The sequence below is a fragment of the Bombina bombina genome, chromosome 6 (assembly GCF_027579735.1).
Source record: "Bombina bombina isolate aBomBom1 chromosome 6, aBomBom1.pri, whole genome shotgun sequence".
Lineage (NCBI taxonomy): Eukaryota > Metazoa > Chordata > Amphibia > Anura > Bombinatoridae > Bombina > Bombina bombina.
In genome coordinates this window covers 481,989,628-482,009,188 of record NC_069504.1, presented here as the reverse complement: position 1 = coordinate 482,009,188, position 19,561 = coordinate 481,989,628, and the positions used below count along the sequence as shown (strand labels likewise).

The 19,561-nt window shown below is 39.4% G+C and overlaps 1 protein-coding gene across 1 annotated transcript in view; it reads right to left on the bottom strand.

The window, feature by feature from the left end:
- VPS13C (vacuolar protein sorting 13 homolog C) overlaps positions 1-19,561 on the bottom strand; it is a 1,402,311-nt gene that overhangs the window by 841,512 nt on the left and 541,238 nt on the right. Inside the window, 2 exon segments of the mRNA XM_053719302.1 lie at positions 15,308-15,464; positions 15,618-15,757. Of these exon segments, the coding sequence (XP_053575277.1) occupies positions 15,308-15,464; positions 15,618-15,757 (297 nt within the window).

Here is a 19,561-nt window from a genome sequence, read left to right as displayed (position 1 = left end):
TATGTGTGGAGCATGGCAAGAGTCTGCTCTTAGTATCGTATTTCTTGCTAGCGGTTTTCTGAATGTGCTAGTGATGATTTCTCCTACCCTATTGTGTTCTAGTGTAAGGTCTAGAAAATTAATAATGTGGTCATCATTTTGGTGTGTGAATGTCAGGTTGAGTATGTTATTATTAAAATAATTAATGATTTCTTGGATGGTAAGTTCTGTGTTCTTCTTATAGATCAAAATTAGATCATCTATAAATCTACCGTACACAACTACTTTGTCCTCAAGGGCCAGTCCACCCCCAAAGAGATAGAGATGTTCAAAATATCCCATATACAAGTTTGCATAAGAGGGGGCAAACTTGGCCCCCATGGCAGTGCCACATTTCTGGAGGTAGTAATGGCCCTCGAAGACAAAGTAGTTGTGTGTAAGGAGAAATTTTGTGAGTTCCACAAGGAATGTGATAAATTCCTCTGGGTAACTGGTGTGTCTCCTTAGCATATATGTCAAAGCTGTGAGGCCTTCCTCATGGGGGATGCTCGAATAAAGTGCTGAGACATCTATGGATAACCAAGTGTAATTTTCTTGCCATGTTACTGCTTGTATTTGTTGTATTAAGTGTGTGCTGTCTCGTATGTACCCTGGCAAGGATTTGACTATGGGTTGTAATATGTTGTCTAGCCAGTTCCCTACTCTTTCGCATAGTGAGCCTCTGCTGGCTACTATAGGTCTGCCAGGTGTGTCAGTGAGGGTCTTATGTATTTTGGGGACTATGCGGAATGTAGGGATGGTAGGGTACTCAACTAGGCAATAAGTGGCTATGTCTTGAGTTAGGTGTCCCTCCTCAATTGCAGAATCCAATAGATTATGGAGTTCTTGTTTGAATTTGTGTGTCGGATTGAAAGTTAGTTTTGAGTATGTCTCCCTATCATTTAGTTGTCTGTATACCTCTTTTTTGTAGTCATCGGTGTTAAGGATTACTATTGCCCCTCCCTTATCTGCTGGGGTAACCACTATATTTTTATTAGTACTAAGTGATTTGAGTGCCAATTGTTCACTAGAAGATAGGTTGTGTTTGCTTGTCGCGTTGGAGGCATTCTCTAAGGAGGAATGTAGACTAGTGAGTTCCAATTCTATAAGATTTTGGAACATCTCTATAGCTTCACTTCTGCTGTGGACTGGGTAGAAGTAAGATTTGGTATGTGATAGTGTTTTAAGTGTAGGAACTGTGTCATAGGTGCTGACTTCTCTGAGTGTGATGGCTTGGAGTGAGGTGAGAGTGTTCAGATCACAGAGATCTCTAAATTGTAAACCTATAGAGTTAATGTTTGTATGTGCTGTATTTTCTAACTGTAAGCTGTTGGCTTGTTCATTGTCAGTGCATGTGATTTGTGAAAAGTGTTTATATAGTGTGATTTTTCTAACCAAGGCGTTAATGTCTAGAATAGTGGAAAAAAGATCAAAGTTGGTGGACGGGGCAAAGGATAACCCTTTGTTCAGTAGACTGGCTTGGGAGCTGTTAAGGGTGATGTTAGATAGGTTGATTACTGATCCTACTTCTTTTGTGTGGTCTTTTTTATTCTGCTTGGATAACGTAGTGGTAAATCCTTTTTTGGTGTACTGCTGGTGATCGGTGTTTGTACTAGTGTTGAAAGTTTAATTCTGCCTTCAGAGGTACTATGGCTTGTTGTTTCTTCATTGGAAGTGTGTGCTTGTGATTCTTCCACTGTCTGTGAACTTTCTGTGTTATCTGTGTCAATGCTTGAGAATGTAACTCGCTTGGCATTCGGTGTATGGTTGAAGTGACCCTTTCTTTTATTTTTGTTCTTCCTTTTATGATTGTATTGTTGTGAATGATCTTTGTGTCTATGTGGTTTGTCTTTCTGCCAGGAATATACGATATCTAGTTCGTAATCCTTCACATCTCTCTGATATTTACTAACTTTTCTTTCTGATAGTGTAGAATCTAACTGTTGCATAGTTGAGTCCAGTTGGGTTTTGTAATCTGTATATTTCTTAGTCTGTTCAAATGGTTTGAGAGACTCTAAGGTCTCTTCTATATGTGTGAGTAGGGAATCTCTTTCTTCTTTTTTATGTTTGAGCAGCTGCTTCATCAAAATGATGGAGCAGTTGGTCAAATTGTTGTTCCACTCATCCATGAAGCCCTGATTGTGACGAGCAAAGGATGGGTATTTCTTCATCCTAAGCCCCCTGGGGACTTTCCTTTCGTTGATATAGAGTTCTAAGAACTCTATATCCCACCAAAGGTTGCTTTCTTTGTATTTGATGTTTTCTAAGTTAGAGAAAATGTTAGTTAGGTCCCTCTCCAATGGTTCATCTGTTCTAGTGGAGTTACCTTTTAATGCTGTACTCATTATGAGTTTTCTTCGGTCTGTGTCTACTACCCCTGTGAGAGTGTTACTTTCAGCCATAATGGTAAGCTAGTGTATCTAGTTGCTTAAGTAAGCTTAGTATACTAATGCAAAACAATGTATGTGTAGAAAGCCTATTATTATATTTAAGAAACTATAAAGAGGATATAGATCCTAGATAGGGATCAAGGCAAACCAGTTTCTTAAAATAGAAATGGCACGGTGTACTAAGAAAATTGTGGGCAGTCTAGGTACTAATATATAGATGCTATTTTATGCTTATAGTGTGCTGCAATTGGGAAGGTATATAGTACTGCTTTTTCTGGTGTAATACTAAGTTGTTATATCAGTACATAAGGTTAATATATGCAAACAAGCTGTAAATAGCAAATAACAGCTAAACAAAGCTGAACAAGTGATTGACAAATTGGCAAGAACCCACCCTAAACGGTCTAAGACTTAGATAGCTAATATTAGTAGTGGGTTAACCTGTGAAATACATTCGGCTGTTAGGGCTCCTGCTCAATAGTTGATGAAATTATAATTAGCCAAACTGCTTTGTAATGTAGCATAGAAAGTCAGTGACGATGAAATAGTCCTGATAATATCAGTGTTGTTGGTAGAGGATGGTTCCTCTTAGATGGAGATACACTGTTCTTGGGTGTTAGTCCATTTGTAGGTTCTGATTCCTGAGTGAAATAGATGTAAAGGCAAAAGCCATATGTTGTGCCTCTTGGATGATATGTATTAAATGGAAAGTTCTTTACAGAGTATCATTAAGTAATCAGAGTCACTGATATCTTGCACTGTATAAATATGTATGCAAATACAAGGAAGGGTACTCACTGATGACAGTCTCTGTCCTAGGCCGCTGTGTGTAAGAGTAGTCGTTTCTGGGAGGGACCCGATTCTGGAGCCAAGTCGCTGGTATAGGTTCGGGGAGACACGGTGTGCCTTCAACCTGAAGTAGATTCACCTATATGGTCCCTTGGTGGTCTGCTCACTCTTGGTGGGTCCGCTTGCGCGCCCGTACTCGGCGTCTAAGCGTGTCGGATCTTGATGACCTCACTGTCAAGGGACTCTCCTCTCATTGGTGGTGTGAGCGCGTCGCTCTGATCTTGTGCGGCTCTACGGGTCCCTGTGGGGTTGAAATCCAAGCGTCTGTGTGATGGCGGCAAACGGAGCGGAAAAGTGAGTACCCTTTAGAGTTTCAAGTAATACGATGTGCCGTTTCAATCATAGGGCTCAGCCGACGGCGGATCCTCCTACCGCCGATTGCATACAAAATGAGGAAGAAGGAGAGCTGAGCCCAGGTGTCAGGAAAAAGTTTTATTGCAAGGTAGGCTTTCTGGATACAAGGTGAACTCCAATCTTACGCGTTTCGCGCATGGGCACATGCGCTTCATCAGAGATATTGGTCTCTGCTGTTCAGGGTCAATATAAAGTGGTGAGTGACCTATCAGGGCAGGTATGGTAATTTAATCTTTAGATGTAAAAATTGCCAACAGGTGTGTGGTCTGATGGTCACCCACTGCTATGTTTGCATCGATCCTGTGCAGCAGAGGACTAAAAAAGAACAGATAAATAATGATTGAATGATTTTAAAAATAGAGCTTAATTATACATATTGTTTCTAACATATATATATATAAATCTCAGTTGGTATAGTACTGAATAGTGTCACAACAGTGTATGTATATCTAGGTGCCTATTATGTAATTTGCTTTGATTTTAGTTTCTATGTTTTTTACATTTTTTACATCTAAGAATAAGCACATATTTAAGTTAGACAGTTGGCTCGCATTTTGAAGTCCCGTAATTTAACAAAGCCCTTTATGGGGAAATTTGGACTTGCAGGAGTAATATGTGGCACAACTGGAACAAAAATTGACAATAGCCCTTCATGGGGCTAACAGTACTGTTCCAAACATCATCATGCATAAAAATGATTAATAATTAATAACATTCTGTGGTCTAATAGCATTTATGGGTAACTTAGATACTATATGTTTGTAAGTTACTTCTGTAAGGTCCATAAAGCAGTCTATATTTACTATGCTACATCCCTTGGGTCCCCTGATAATAATGGCTCCTGGTTGTGTATCGCAAATAGGAGAGAAAGGACAAACAGTAAATAAAGAATTACTCTAGAAATAGGTATTGTCCATACTAAAGAGGAAAGTTCTGTTGTTTGATACTGTAGGGGACTACAGGGGTATATTAGCTACCTTACCTGTTGTGAATAACAACACTGGGTAAGGAATAGGGCTATTAGAAAGCATGATAAAAGAATTTTTGTATGTTTTTTTTCTTTATACAATAGATTAGCTAAAGGAAAAAATGATAATTAATTTGTTTTTGGGAGAGGGATGAATTCGTCTAGACCTAAACTGGGAACATCCTGTGATTTTATGTGTATGTTTCTTGGTTATTACTTATAGTTTCGTACTTTTCTCTACTATGAGGTTTTTATTTTGTGTCCCTGGCATATAGATTTTGGAATCAAAGACATCTTGGATGAGTGGAAGAAGGGGTACTATTCATTCAATGTACAGATTAACATCGCATCTTTTGTTCATGCCTTGTGGTGCCCTAGTTTGAAGCATGAAGATCCAGTATACTTCTCTTTTGGATAGAGTTTTATTCCTGTCTCCTCCTAAAGGGTTATTTGTTATATGTTCGATTGCTTTAAACGTAAAATGGGTCAGTTTTTGTGGGTGTGTGTGAAAATGTTTCGCCACTGGTGTTCTAGGGAATTCTTCCTCTATGGATAGGAGGTGTTCCCTTATGCGGTCTTTTAAGGGACGTGTGGTGATACCAACATATTGTTGTTGGCAGTATGAACATGTGATCAAATAAATTATGTATGTTGATGTACAGTCCATCCTAGTGGTGATGGGGTATGTTGTGTTGGTTTGCGAAGAGGTAAATGTTAGATACTTATCGGTATATTTGCAGCTTTTACATGGTATACGGCCACATCTGTAGTTGCCTTTTGTGGGAGTGAGCCAATTGGTAGTTAATGGGGTTTTATCATGAAACTTGTGTGTAATCTTATCTCGTATTGTTGGTGCTTTTTTGGCTACAAATCTAATGCGTTTCTGTAATTTATCCCTTAGGATGATGTCACTATTGAGAACAGGGAGATACTTTTTAATAATTCTAGTGATGGTGTAAAATTGGTTGCTATAGTTTGTGACAAAACATATGTCTTCTTTTATGTCATTTCTGTTTGATGTGCTTTTGGCTGTTTTGCTAATTAGCAATGATGTCCTATCCATTCTCATTACTTGCAATTTGATTTTGAAAAGTAAACTTTTTTTGTAGCCTCTAGCTACTAATCTATTTGTTAGTTCATCTGCTTGTTTGGTGTATGCCTGGAGGGAACTACAATTTCTCCGTAGTCTGAGGTATTGGCCCTTAGGGATACCTCTTTGTATGTGTGGAGCATGGCAAGAGTCTGCTCTTAGTATCGTATTTCTTGCTAGCGGTTTTCTGAATGTGCTAGTGATGATTTCTCCTACCCTATTGTGTTCTAGTGTAAGGTCTAGAAAATTAATAATGTGGTCATCATTTTGGTGTGTGAATGTCAGGTTGAGTATGTTATTATTAAAATAATTAATGATTTCTTGGATGGTAAGTTCTGTGTTCTTCTTATAGATCAAAATTAGATCATCTATAAATCTACCGTACACAACTACTTTGTCCTCAAGGGCCAGTCCACCCCCAAAGAGATAGAGATGTTCAAAATATCCCATATACAAGTTTGCATAAGAGGGGGCAAACTTGGCCCCCATGGCAGTGCCACATTTCTGGAGGTAGTAATGGCCCTCGAAGACAAAGTAGTTGTGTGTAAGGAGAAATTTTGTGAGTTCCACTAGGAATGTGATAAATTCCTCTGGGTAACTGGTGTGTCTCCTTAGCATATATGTCAAAGCTGTGAGGCCTTCCTCATGGGGGATGCTCGAATAAAGTGCTGAGACATCTATGGATAACCAAGTGTAATTTTCTTGCCATGTTACTGCTTGTATTTGTTGTATTAAGTGTGTGCTGTCTCGTATGTACCCTGGCAAGGATTTGACTATGGGTTGTAATATGTTGTCTAGCCAGTTCCCTACTCTTTCGCATAGTGAGCCTCTGCTGGCTACTATAGGTCTGCCAGGTGTGTCAGTGAGGGTCTTATGTATTTTGGGGACTATGCGGAATGTAGGGATGGTAGGGTACTCAACTAGGCAATAAGTGGCTATGTCTTGAGTTAGGTGTCCCTCCTCAATTGCAGAATCCAATAGATTATGGAGTTCTTGTTTGAATTTGTGTGTCGGATTGAAAGTTAGTTTTGAGTATGTCTCCCTATCATTTAGTTGTCTGTATACCTCTTTTTTGTAGTCATCGGTGTTAAGGATTACTATTGCCCCTCCCTTATCTGCTGGGGTAACCACTATATTTTTATTAGTACTAAGTGATTTGAGTGCCAATTGTTCACTAGAAGATAGGTTGTGTTTGCTTGTCGCGTTGGAGGCATTCTCTAAGGAGGAATGTAGACTAGTGAGTTCCAATTCTATAAGATTTTGGAACATCTCTATAGCTTCACTTCTGCTGTGGACTGGGTAGAAGTAAGATTTGGTATGTGATAGTGTTTTAAGTGTAGGAACTGTGTCATAGGTGCTGACTTCTCTGAGTGTGATGGCTTGGAGTGAGGTGAGAGTGTTCAGATCACAGAGATCTCTAAATTGTAAACCTATAGAGTTAATGTTTGTATGTGCTGTATTTTCTAACTGTAAGCTGTTGGCTTGTTCATTGTCAGTGCATGTGATTTGTGAAAACAGAATTTATGTTTACCTGATAAATTACTTTCTCCAACGGTGTGTCCGGTCCACGGCGTCATCCTTACTTGTGGGATATTCTCTTCCCCAACAGGAAATGGCAAAGAGCCCAGCAAAGCTGGTCACATGATCCCTCCTAGGCTCCGCCTACCCCAGTCATTCGACCGACGTTAAGGAGGAATATTTGCATAGGAGAAACCATATGGTACCGTGGTGACTGTAGTTAAAGAAAATAAATTATCAGACCTGATTAAAAAAACCAGGGCGGGCCGTGGACCGGACACACCGTTGGAGAAAGTAATTTATCAGGTAAACATAAATTCTGTTTTCTCCAACATAGGTGTGTCCGGTCCACGGCGTCATCCTTACTTGTGGGAACCAATACCAAAGCTTTAGGACACGGATGAAGGGAGGGAGCAAATCAGGTCACCTAAATGGAAGGCACCACGGCTTGCAAAACCTTTCTCCCAAAAATAGCCTCAGAAGAAGCAAAAGTATCAAACTTGTAAAATTTGGTAAAAGTGTGCAGTGAAGACCAAGTCGCTGCCCTACATATCTGATCAACAGAAGCCTCGTTCTTGAAGGCCCATGTGGAAGCCACAGCCCTAATGGAATGAGCTGTGATTCTTTCGGGAGGCTGCCGTCCGGCAGTCTCGTAAGCCAATCTGATGATGCTTTTAATCCAAAAAGAGAGAGAGGTAGAAGTTGCTTTTTGACCTCTCCTTTTACCGGAATAAACAACAAACAAGGAAGATGTTTGTCTAAAATCCTTTGTAGCATCTAAATAGAATTTTAGAGCGCGAACAACATCCAAATTGTGCAACAAACGTTCCTTCTTTGAAACTGGTTTCGGACACAGAGAAGGTACGATAATCTCCTGGTTAATGTTTTTGTTAGAAACAACTTTTGGAAGAAAACCAGGTTTAGTACGTAAAACCACCTTATCTGCATGGAACACCAGATAAGGAGGAGAACACTGCAGAGCAGATAATTCTGAAACTCTTCTAGCAGAAGAAATTGCAACTAAAAACAAAACTTTCCAAGATAATAACTTAATATCAACGGAATGCAAGGGTTCAAACGGAACCCCCTGAAGAACTGAAAGAATTAAATTGAGACTCCAAGGAGGAGTCAAAGGTTTGTAAACAGGCTTAATTCTAACCTGAGCCTGAACAAAGGCTTGAACATCTGGCACAGCGGCCAGCTTTTTGTGAAGTAACACAGACAAGGCAGAAATCTGTCCCTTCAGGGAACTTGCAGATAATCCTTTTTCCAATCCTTCTTGAAGGAAGGATAGAATCCTAGGAATCTTAACCTTGTCCCAAGGGAATCCTTTAGATTCACACCAACAGATATATTTTTTCCAAATTTTGTGGTAAATCTTTCTAGTTACAGGCTTTCTGGCCTGAACAAGAGTATCGATAACAGAATCTGAGAATCCTCGCTTCGATAAGATCAAGCGTTCAATCTCCAAGCAGTCAGCTGGAGTGAAACCAGATTCGGATGTTCGAACGGACCCTGAACAAGAAGGTCTCGTCTCAAAGGTAGCTTCCAAGGAGGAGCCGATGACATATTCACCAGATCTGCGTACCAAGTCCTGCGTGGCCACGCAGGAGCTATCAAGATCACCGACGCCCTCTCCTGATTGATCCTGGCTACCAGCCTGGGGATGAGAGGAAACGGCGGGAACACATAAGCTAGTTTGAAGGTCCAAGGTGCTACTAGTGCATCCACTAGAGCCGCCTTGGAATCCCTGGATCTGGACCCGTAGCAAGGAACTTTGAAGTTCTGACGAGAGGCCATCAGATCCATGTCTGGAATGCCCCACAGCTGAGTGACTTGGGCAAAGATTTCCGGATGGAGTTCCCACTCCCCCGGATGCAATGTCTGACGACTCAGAAAATCCGCTTCCCAATTTTCCACTCCTGGGATGTGGATAGCAGACAGGTGGCAGGAGTGAGACTCCGCCCATAGAATGATTTTGGTCACTTCTTCCATCGCCAGGGAACTCCTTGTTCCCCCCTGATGGTTGATGTACGCAACAGTTGTCATGTTGTCTGATTGAAACCGTATGAACTTGGCCCTCGCTAGCTGAGGCCAAGCCTTGAGAGCATTGAATATCGCTCTCAGTTCCAGAATATTTATCGGTAGAAGAGATTCTTCCCGAGACCAAAGACCCTGAGCTTTCAGGGATCCCCAGACCGCGCCCCAGCCCATCAGACTGGCGTCGGTCGTGACAATGACCCACTCTGGTCTGCGGAATGTCATCCCTCGTGACAGGTTGTCCAGGGACAGCCACCAACGGAGTGAGTCTCTGGTCCTCTGATTTACTTGTATCTTCGGAGACAAGTCTGTATAGTCCCCATTCCACTGACTGAGCATGCACAGTTGTAATGGTCTTAGATGAATGCGTGCAAAAGGAACTATGTCCATTGCCGCTACCATCAACCCGATCACTTCCATGCACTGAGCTATGGAAGGAAGAGGAACGGAATGAAGTATCCGACAAGAGTCTAGAAGTTTTGTTTTTCTGGCCTCTGTCAGAAAAATCCTCATTTCTAAGGAGTCTATTATTGTTCCCAAGAAGGGAACCCTTGTTGACGGAGATAGAGAACTCTTTTCCACGTTCACTTTCCATCCGTGCGATCTGAGAAAGGCCAGGACAATGTCCGTGTGAGCCTTTGCTTGAGGAAGGGACGACGCTTGAATCAGAATGTCGTCCAAGTAAGGTACTACAGCAATGCCCCTTGGTCTTAGCACAGCTAGAAGGGATCCTAGTACCTTTGTGAAAATCCTTGGAGCAGTGGCTAATCCGAAAGGAAGCGCCACGAACTGGTAATGTTTGTCCAGGAATGCGAACCTCAGGAACCGATGATGTTCCTTGTGGATAGGAATATGTAGATACGCATCCTTTAAATCCACCGTGGTCATGAATTGACCTTCCTGGATGGAAGGAAGAATAGTTCGAATGGTTTCCATCTTGAACGATGGAACCTTGAGAAACTTGTTTAAGATCTTGAGATCTAAGATTGGTCTGAACGTTCCCTCTTTTTTGGGAACTATAAACAGATTGGAGTAGAACCCCATCCCTTGTTCTCTTAATGGAACGGGATGAATCACTCCCATTTTTAACAGGTCTTCTACACAATGTAAGAATGCCTGTCTTTTTATGTGGTCTGAAGACAACTGAGACCTGTGGAACCTCCCCCTTGGGGGAAGTCCCTTGAATTCCAGAAGATAACCTTGGGAGACTATTTCTAGCGCCCAAGGATCCAGAACATCTCTTGCCCAAGCCTGAGCGAAGAGAGAGAGTCTGCCCCCCACCAGATCCGGTCCCGGATCGGGGGCCAACATTTCATGCTGTCTTGGTAGCAGTGGCAGGTTTCTTGGCCTGCTTTCCCTTGTTCCAGCCTTGCATTGGTCTCCAAGCTGGCTTGGCTTGAGAAGTATTACCCTCTTGCTTAGAGGACGTAGCACTTTGGGCTGGTCCGTTTCTACGAAAGGGACGAAAATTAGGTTTATTCTTTGCCTTGAAAGGCCGATCCTGAGGAAGGGCGTGGCCCTTACCCCCAGTGATATCCGAGATAATCTCTTTCAAGTCAGGGCCAAACAGCGTTTTCCCCTTGAAAGGAATGTTAAGTAACTTGTTCTTGGAAGACGCATCAGCCGACCAAGATTTCAACCAAAGCGCTCTGCGCGCCACAATAGCAAACCCAGAATTCTTAGCCGCTAACCTAGCCAATTGCAAAGTGGCGTCTAGGGTGAAAGAATTAGCCAATTTGAGAGCATTGATTCTGTCCATAATCTCCTCATAAGGAGGAGAATCACTGTCGACCGCCTTTATCAGCTCATCGAACCAGAAACATGCGGCTGTAGCGACAGGGACAATGCATGAAATTGGTTGTAGAAGGTAACCCTGCTGAACAAACATCTTTTTAAGCAAACCTTCTAATTTTTTATCCATAGGATCTTTGAAAGCACAACTATCCTCTATGGGTATAGTGGTGCGTTTGTTTAAAGTGGAAACCGCTCCCTCGACCTTGGGGACTGTCTGCCATAAGTCCTTTCTGGGGTCGACCATAGGAAACAATTTTTTAAATATGGGGGGAGGGACGAAAGGAATACCGGGCCTTTCCCATTCTTTATTAACAATGTCCGCCACCCGCTTGGGTATAGGAAAAGCTTCTGGGAGCCCCGGCACCTCTAGGAACTTGTCCATTTTACATAGTTTCTCTGGGATGACCAACTTGTCACAATCATCCAGAGTGGATAATACCTCCTTAAGCAGAATGCGGAGATGTTCCAACTTAAATTTAAATGCAATCACATCAGGTTCAGCTTGTTGAGAAATGTTCCCTGAATCAGTAATTTCTCCCTCAGACAAAACCTCCCTGGCCCCATCAGACTGAGTTAGGGGCCCTTCAGAAATATTAATATCAGCGTCGTCATGCTCTTCAGTATCTAAAACAGAGCAGTCGCGCTTACGCTGATAAGTGTTCATTTTGGCTAAAATGTTTTTGACAGAATTATCCATTACAGCCGTTAATTGTTGCATAGTAAGGAGTATTGGCGCGCTAGATGTACTAGGGGCCTCCTGAGTGGGCAAGACTTGTGTAGACGAAGGAGGGAATGATGCAGTACCATGCTTACTCCCCTCACTTGAGGAATCATCTTGGGCATCATTGTCACATAAATCACATTTATTTAAATGAATAGGAATTCTGGCTTCCCCACATTCAGAACACAGTCTATCTGGTAGTTCAGACATGTTAAACAGGCATAAACTTGATAAGAAGTACAAAAAACGTTTTAAAATAAAACCGTTACTGTCACTTTAAATTTTAAACTGAACACACTTTATTACTGCAAATGCGAAAAAACATGAAGGAATTGTTCAAAATTCACCAAATTTTCACCACAGTGTCTTAAAGCCTTAAAAGTATTGCACACCAAATTTGGAAGCTTTAACCCTTAAAATAACGGAACCGGAGCCGTTTTGAACTTTAACCCCTTACAGTCCCTGGTATCTGCTTTGCTGAGACCCAACCAAGCCCCAAGGGGAATACGATACCAAATGACGCCTTCAGAAAGTCTTTTCTAAGTATCAGAGCTCCTCTCACATGCGACTGCATGCCATGCCTCTCAAAAACAAGTGCGCAACACCGGCGCGAAAATGAGGCTCTGCCTATGCTTTGGGAAAGCCCCTAAAGAATAAGGTGTCTAAAACAGTGCCTGCCGATATTATTATATCAAAATACCCAGATAAAATGATTCCTCAAGGCTAAATATGTGTTAATAATCAATCGATTTAGCCCAAAAAAAGTCTACAGTCTTAATAAGCCCTTTTTGAAGCCCTTATTTACAATCGTAATAAACATGGCTTACCGGATCCCAGAGGGAAAATGACAGCTTCCAGCATTACATCGTCTTGTTAGAATGTGTCATACCTCAAGCAGCAAGAGACTGCTCACTGTTCCCCCAACTGAAGTTAATTGCTCTCAACAGTCCTGTGTGGAACAGCCATGGATTTTAGTGACGGTTGCTAAAATCATTTTCCTCATACAAACAGAAATCTTCATCTCTTTTCTGTTTCTGAGTAAATAGTACATACCAGCACTATTTCAAAATAACAAACTCTTGATTGAATAATAAAAACTACAGTTAAACACTAAAAAACTCTAAGCCATCTCCGTGGAGATGTTGCCTGTACAACGGCAAAGAGAATGACTGGGGTAGGCGGAGCCTAGGAGGGATCATGTGATCAGCTTTGCTGGGCTCTTTGCCATTTCCTGTTGGGGAAGAGAATATCCCACAAGTAAGGATGACGCCGTGGACCGGACACACCTATGTTGGAGAAAAGTGTTTATATAGTGTGATTTTTCTAACCAAGGCGTTAATGTCTAGAATAGTGGAAAAAAGATCAAAGTTGGTGGACGGGGCAAAGGATAACCCTTTGTTCAGTAGACTGGCTTGGGAGCTGTTAAGGGTGATGTTAGATAGGTTGATTACTGATCCTACTTCTTTTGTGTGGTCTTTTTTATTCTGCTTGGATAACGTAGTGGTAAATCCTTTTTTGGTGTACTGCTGGTGATCGGTGTTTGTACTAGTGTTGAAAGTTTAATTCTGCCTTCAGAGGTACTATGGCTTGTTGTTTCTTCATTGGAAGTGTGTGCTTGTGATTCTTCCACTGTCTGTGAACTTTCTGTGTTATCTGTGTCAATGCTTGAGAATGTAACTCGCTTGGCATTCGGTGTATGGTTGAAGTGACCCTTTCTTTTATTTTTGTTCTTCCTTTTAAGATTGTATTGTTGTGAATGATCTTTGTGTCTATGTGGTTTGTCTTTCTGCCAGGAATATACGATATCTAGTTCGTAGTCCTTCACATCTCTCTGATATTTACTAACTTTTCTTTCTGATAGTGTAGAATCTAACTGTTGCATAGTTGAGTCCAGTTGGGTTTTGTAATCTGTATATTTCTTAGTCTGTTCAAATGGTTTGAGAGACTCTAAGGTCTCTTCTATCTGTGTGAGTAGGGAATCTCTTCTTTTTTATGTTTGAGCAGCTGCTTCATCAAAATGATGGAGCAGTTGGTCAAATTGTTGTTCCACTCATCCATGAAGCCCTGATTGTGACGAGCATTCAATCATTATTTTTTAATAGCCAGATTCCATCCACCATTTGCCTTATTTAGCGGAGTTAATCTGGGTTTAGTCAAAAGACAACAAGGCTAACCACTGTCACATTCTTAGTATAAAATGCATTGTTTTGTCATTATCTGATAAAGCCAATTATGGACAGATATGTAGCAACATTAGCCTTGATAAATCGGCAATGAACATTTCAAGTTCTAAGATTTAGAAATGACACAATACTCAGATAAATTGCATGAAAAGAAGGCAAAATAGATTAAAGTATATTGCAAAGTTATTGCATTACACACAACTAACATTTTACATAAAAATTACAAGTTGTTTCCTATGCTTTTAAACCTAACTGTTGGATAATGATAACAAATGTAACAAACTGTATTGTTGTTGGGTTTAATAGTTATTAATTCATTCATTAAATAATAAAATATGGTTTGCAAAACCTTTCTACCCAAAAAAGGACTCTAGTGAAACATCAAATAGCTGTCTGCTTTACCTGTTTAATTTGCTGTATGCTCAAACACATTGAAGGGACATTAAATAATAAATAAATGTGAGATAAGACTATTCAAAGCATAGATTAAACTGAGAATCCTAAGCAGACCGTTTTTTTTCTAAATGATAATAGTATTTAAATATTGAAGAAATAAGTATTACGTTTTAGTCCATATAAAGTTATAGATACCACCGTTTTGTGAGCAAGGTTTAAAAGCATATTATATTTTCTTCTGAGGACAATTACGGATAGTTATAAATGAGCTTCTAGGGTCACTATCTCAAAGTGTCATTTAAAAGGGACATGATATTTACTTCATGATTCAAATAGAGAATACTATTTTAAACAACATTTCAATTTACTGCTATTTAATTTGCTTCATTCTTCAGATATCCTTTGTTGAAGAAATAGCAATGCACATAGATGAACCAATTACACACAAGGCAACTATGTGCAGCCACCAATTAGCAGCTACTGAGTCTATTTATATATGCTTTTCAACAAAGAATATCAAAAGAATGAAGCAAATTAGATAATAGAAGTAAATTGTAAATTGTATTTAATGGCATGCTCTTTCTAAATCATGAAAGAAAAAAAAATTGTTTCATGTCCCTTTAAGTCATGTTGCAGCACCAGTGGCATGAGCTATGAATTTACATCTGAATACATTTTTTCTAAGTAACAAGAGGCCATGGTTTAAATATTTACAATTTGTAAAAAAAAAAAAATATTTTGTATATCTGACCACATTTTGTTTGTGTGATGAAGTTGTTATATTTTCCTCCTTTCACAACTACAAACAGTTTTAGATAAAACATTTAACACATTTGTTAGTTCAGTTTGATGATCCAAGTGTTAAGCTTTCCATATACAGAATAAGTACTCAGTCACGTCTGAAAAGTATACGTTTACATATTTAATCCCCATGTTGTTGTGTGCAATATACAGGGCAATAAAAACAGCACGTGGCAAGGTCTTTACCTGAGAATTCATTGCAGATCATGGTGATTTTTCTCAAGTAAACGGATGCATTTATCTCGTGGTTCCCTACCCTTGCTTCAGTTCCTAGCTGAGATACATGTAGAACATGAAATGGAGATATGTCTAGCCCACCCTGCCTCATCAGTCTCACCACAACCTAAAAGAATGAGGATATTATCAATACCTATAGGTGACAGTGTCACAAATTATAAGAAACTTGCAAAGATAATAACATCCTGGTGTGTTTAGAATAATTAATCTTATCAGCAACATCACACTTTACAATTTCCAGGAAAAAAAATAAAATTACCTCCTTGATTTCAAAATTAAGCAGTAGATTTAGTGCAGTTGAGTCTCTGGCATCCTTTGTGGTCTCAGAAGTATAATCACCCATGATATTTTCCACAGGTTTTTGAACCCCAAGTGTTTCCTCTTTAGATTTAGTGATCTCTGTAACAAGTGAACAGGGTAAAATAGATTTATGGTAACCTAAAAAATCCCAAACAAAATATAGATATATAAAAATGACATCTGCTAACTGAATTATGCAAGTAGACTGTTTCCTTCTCAAGGCCTGGGAGTTAGTAATACAAATAAATAAATAAAAAAACTGATTTTATTCAATTAAAAGTCCTTAAGATGAAAATTAAAATGGTGATTAAAAGTTTTAGCCTTCAAATGACAATCCATTTTTTTACTTTTTGTCTTTAAAGGATAACAACTGAAATTGCTAGATTGTATACCACAAAGCATATTCTCACATGTAATGCTTTGACTGCTGTTCTTCCAGGTATAAGTTTGTTCTGAAGGCTAGTATTGCTGTCTCTAAATTTATATTGGCCTTACTTTGTCCAAACCTAAATTATTTTAACTATATCAAGGCATATTAGATGGCTTAACAATTACTAGAGGTTCCAGCTCCAGCCTGACATGTGAAATGTGGAAGAATGAAAGTATTATCAGGTGCTTATTATACAAACTAGACATAAAAGTACTCCTACCCTGAGATTAGGTATACCTTGCATAAAGATCATAAGGTTTCAGTGCTCACTAATATATAAAATTATCCCAAGCAAGCAGCTAGGATTTCACCAATGCCAAAATGATTATGGGGTTAACATACGGAGTAAGCTACTTAGGTAATATTAAAACATTATGACTATGCTGTGGATTCCAATCAATTTTAAATTTGCACAAAAACATTGTATAGCATTGTATTAGCTCAAACATCAATGTAGATCTCACCAGTGAAGACAGTCCATTTAAACAGGAAAATGACTGAAAACCCAGGGTCTCAACACACCACTTACTCCCCAGTTTAAAGGCGCTATTACCTAGACAGCTGGTTAGTTTAGTTTCCAAGCATAAGGGCAAGAGGTATGAAGCCCTTTGAGCGCTACAGTGAGGTTGAAATTATAGCAAAAATATATCCATAGTTCAGTTTATGTCCCTCCCCTTGTGTTGCAATCACCAGTAAAGACTTGTAAAGCAATAAAAAAAAGATAAAAGTCGGCAAATAAAATATTTCCAAAATAGCATGACTAATTTACTTATTATTATTTGCAAACTCTTCCTCAGCTTACATAGGAGTACATGAGGCAAACATGAACTGTAACCTTGCATAGCTCTACCATGAAAAACTAAATGTATGCTTTACCTGATAAATTTCTTTTTTTCCCGGATATGGAGAGTCCACATCATCATCAATTACTACTGGGAATATCCCTTCTGGCCAGCAGGAGTAGGCAAAGAGCACCACACAGAGCTGTTAAGTGTCACTCCCCTATCCAAAATCCCCAGTCTTTTCACCAAAGGGAAATGGGAAAAGGAATAACACAAAGGTATAGATGTGCCTGAGGTTTAGTCAAAAATAACTGTCTTAAATTTAAGGGTGGGGTCGTGAACTCTCCATATTCGGAAATAAATTTATCAGGTAAGCATAAATTTTGTTTCCTTTCCTAAGATATGGAGAGTCCATAACATCATCAATTACTAGTGGGAACCAATACCCAAGCTAGAGAACACAGATGACTAGGGAGGGAGAACAAGACAGGCAGACCTAAACAGAAGGCACCACCATGTGAAGAACCTTTCTCCCAAAAGAAGACTAAGTCAAGGCAAAGGTATCAAATTTGTAAAATTTGGAAAAAAACATAATTTATGTAAGAACTTACCTGATAAATTAATTTCTTTCATATTGGCAAGAGTCCATGAGCTAGTGACGTATGGGATATACAATCCTACCAGGAGGGGCAAAGTTTCCCAAACCTCAAAATGCCTATAAATACACCGCTCACCACACCCACAATTCAGTTTAACGAATAGCCAAGAAGTGGGGTGATAAAGAAAGGAGAAAGCATCAACAAAGGAATTGGAATAATTGTGCTTTATACAAAAAAATCATAACCACCATAAAAAGGGTGGGCCTCATGGACTCTTGCCAATATGAAATAAATAAATTTATCAGGTAAGTTCTTACATAAATTATGTTTTCTTTCATGTAATTGGCAAGAGTCCATGAGCTAGTGACGTATGGGATAGCAATACCCAAGATGTGGAACTCCACGCAAGAGTCACTAGAGAGGGAGGGATAAAAAATAAAGACAGCCAATTCCGCTGAAAAAAATTAATCTACAACCCAAATCATAAGTTTAATCTTATAAACGAAAAGAAAAAAAACATAATTTATGTAAGAACTTACCTGATAAATTCATTTCTTTCATATTAACAAGAGTCCATGAGCTAGTGACGTATGGGATATACATTCCTACCAGGAGGGGCAAAGTTTCCCAAACCTTAAAATGCCTATAAATACACCCCTCACCACACCCACAAATCAGTTTAACGAATAGCCAAGAAGTGGGGTGATAAGAAAAAAAGTGCGAAGCATATAAAATAAGGAATTGGAATAATTGTGCTTTATACAAAAAAATCATAACCACCACAAAAAAGGGTGGGCCTCATGGACTCTTGTTAATATGAAAGAAATGAATTTATCAGGTAAGTTCTTACATAAATTATGTTTTCTTTCATGTAATTAACAAGAGTCCATGAGCTAGTGACGTATGGGATAATGACTACCCAAGATGTGGATCTTTCCACACAAGAGTCACTAGAGAGGGAGGGATAAAATAAAGACAGCCAATTCCTGCTGAAAATAATCCACACCCAAAATAAAGTTTAACAAAAAACATAAGCAGAAGATTCAAACTGAAACCGCTGCCTGAAGAACTTTTCTACCAAAAACTGTTTAGAAGAAGAAAATACATCAAAATGGTAGAATTTAGTAAAAGTATGCAAAGAGGACCAAGTTGCTGCTTTGCAGATCTGGTCAACCGAAGCTTCATTCCTAAACGCCCAGGAAATAGATACTGACCTAGTAGAATGAGCTGTAATTCTCTGAGGCGGAATTTTACCCGACTCAACATAGGCAAGATGAATTAAAGATTTCAACCAAGATGCCAAAGAAATGGCAGAAGCTTTCTGGCCTTTCCTAGAACCGGAAAAGATAACAAATAGACTAGAAGTCTTACAGAAAGATTTCGTAGCTTCAACATAATATTTCAAAGCTCTAACAACATCCAAAGAATGCAACGATTTCTCCTTAGAATTCTTAGGATTAGGACATAATGAAGGAACCACAAGTTCTCTACTAATGTTGTTGGAATTCACAACTTTAGGTAAAAATTCAAAGAAGTTCGCAACACCGCCTTATCCTGATGAAGAATCAGAAAAGGAGACTCACAAGAAAGAGCAGATAATTCAGAAACTCTTCTGGCAGAAGAGATGGCCAAAAGGAACAAAACTTTCCAAGAAAGTAATTTAATACCCAATGAATGCATAGGTTCAAATGGAGGAGCTTGAAGAGCCCCCAAAACCAAATTCAAACTCCAAGGAGGAGAAATTGACTTAATGACAGGCTTTATATGAACCAAAGCTTGTACAAAACAATGAATATCAGGAAGAATAGCAATCTTTCTGTGAAAAAGAACAGAAAGAGCAGAGATTTGACCTTTCAAGGAACTTGCGGACAAACCCTTATCTAAACCATCCTGAAGAAATTGTAATATTCTCGGTATTCTAAAAGAATGCCAAGAAAAATGATGAGAAAGACACCAAGAAATATAAGTCTTCCAGACTCTATAATATATCTCTCTGGATACAGATTTACGAGCCTGTAACATAGTATTAATCACAGAGTCAGAGAAACCTCTTTGACCAAGAATCAAGCGTTCAATCTCCATACCTTTAAAT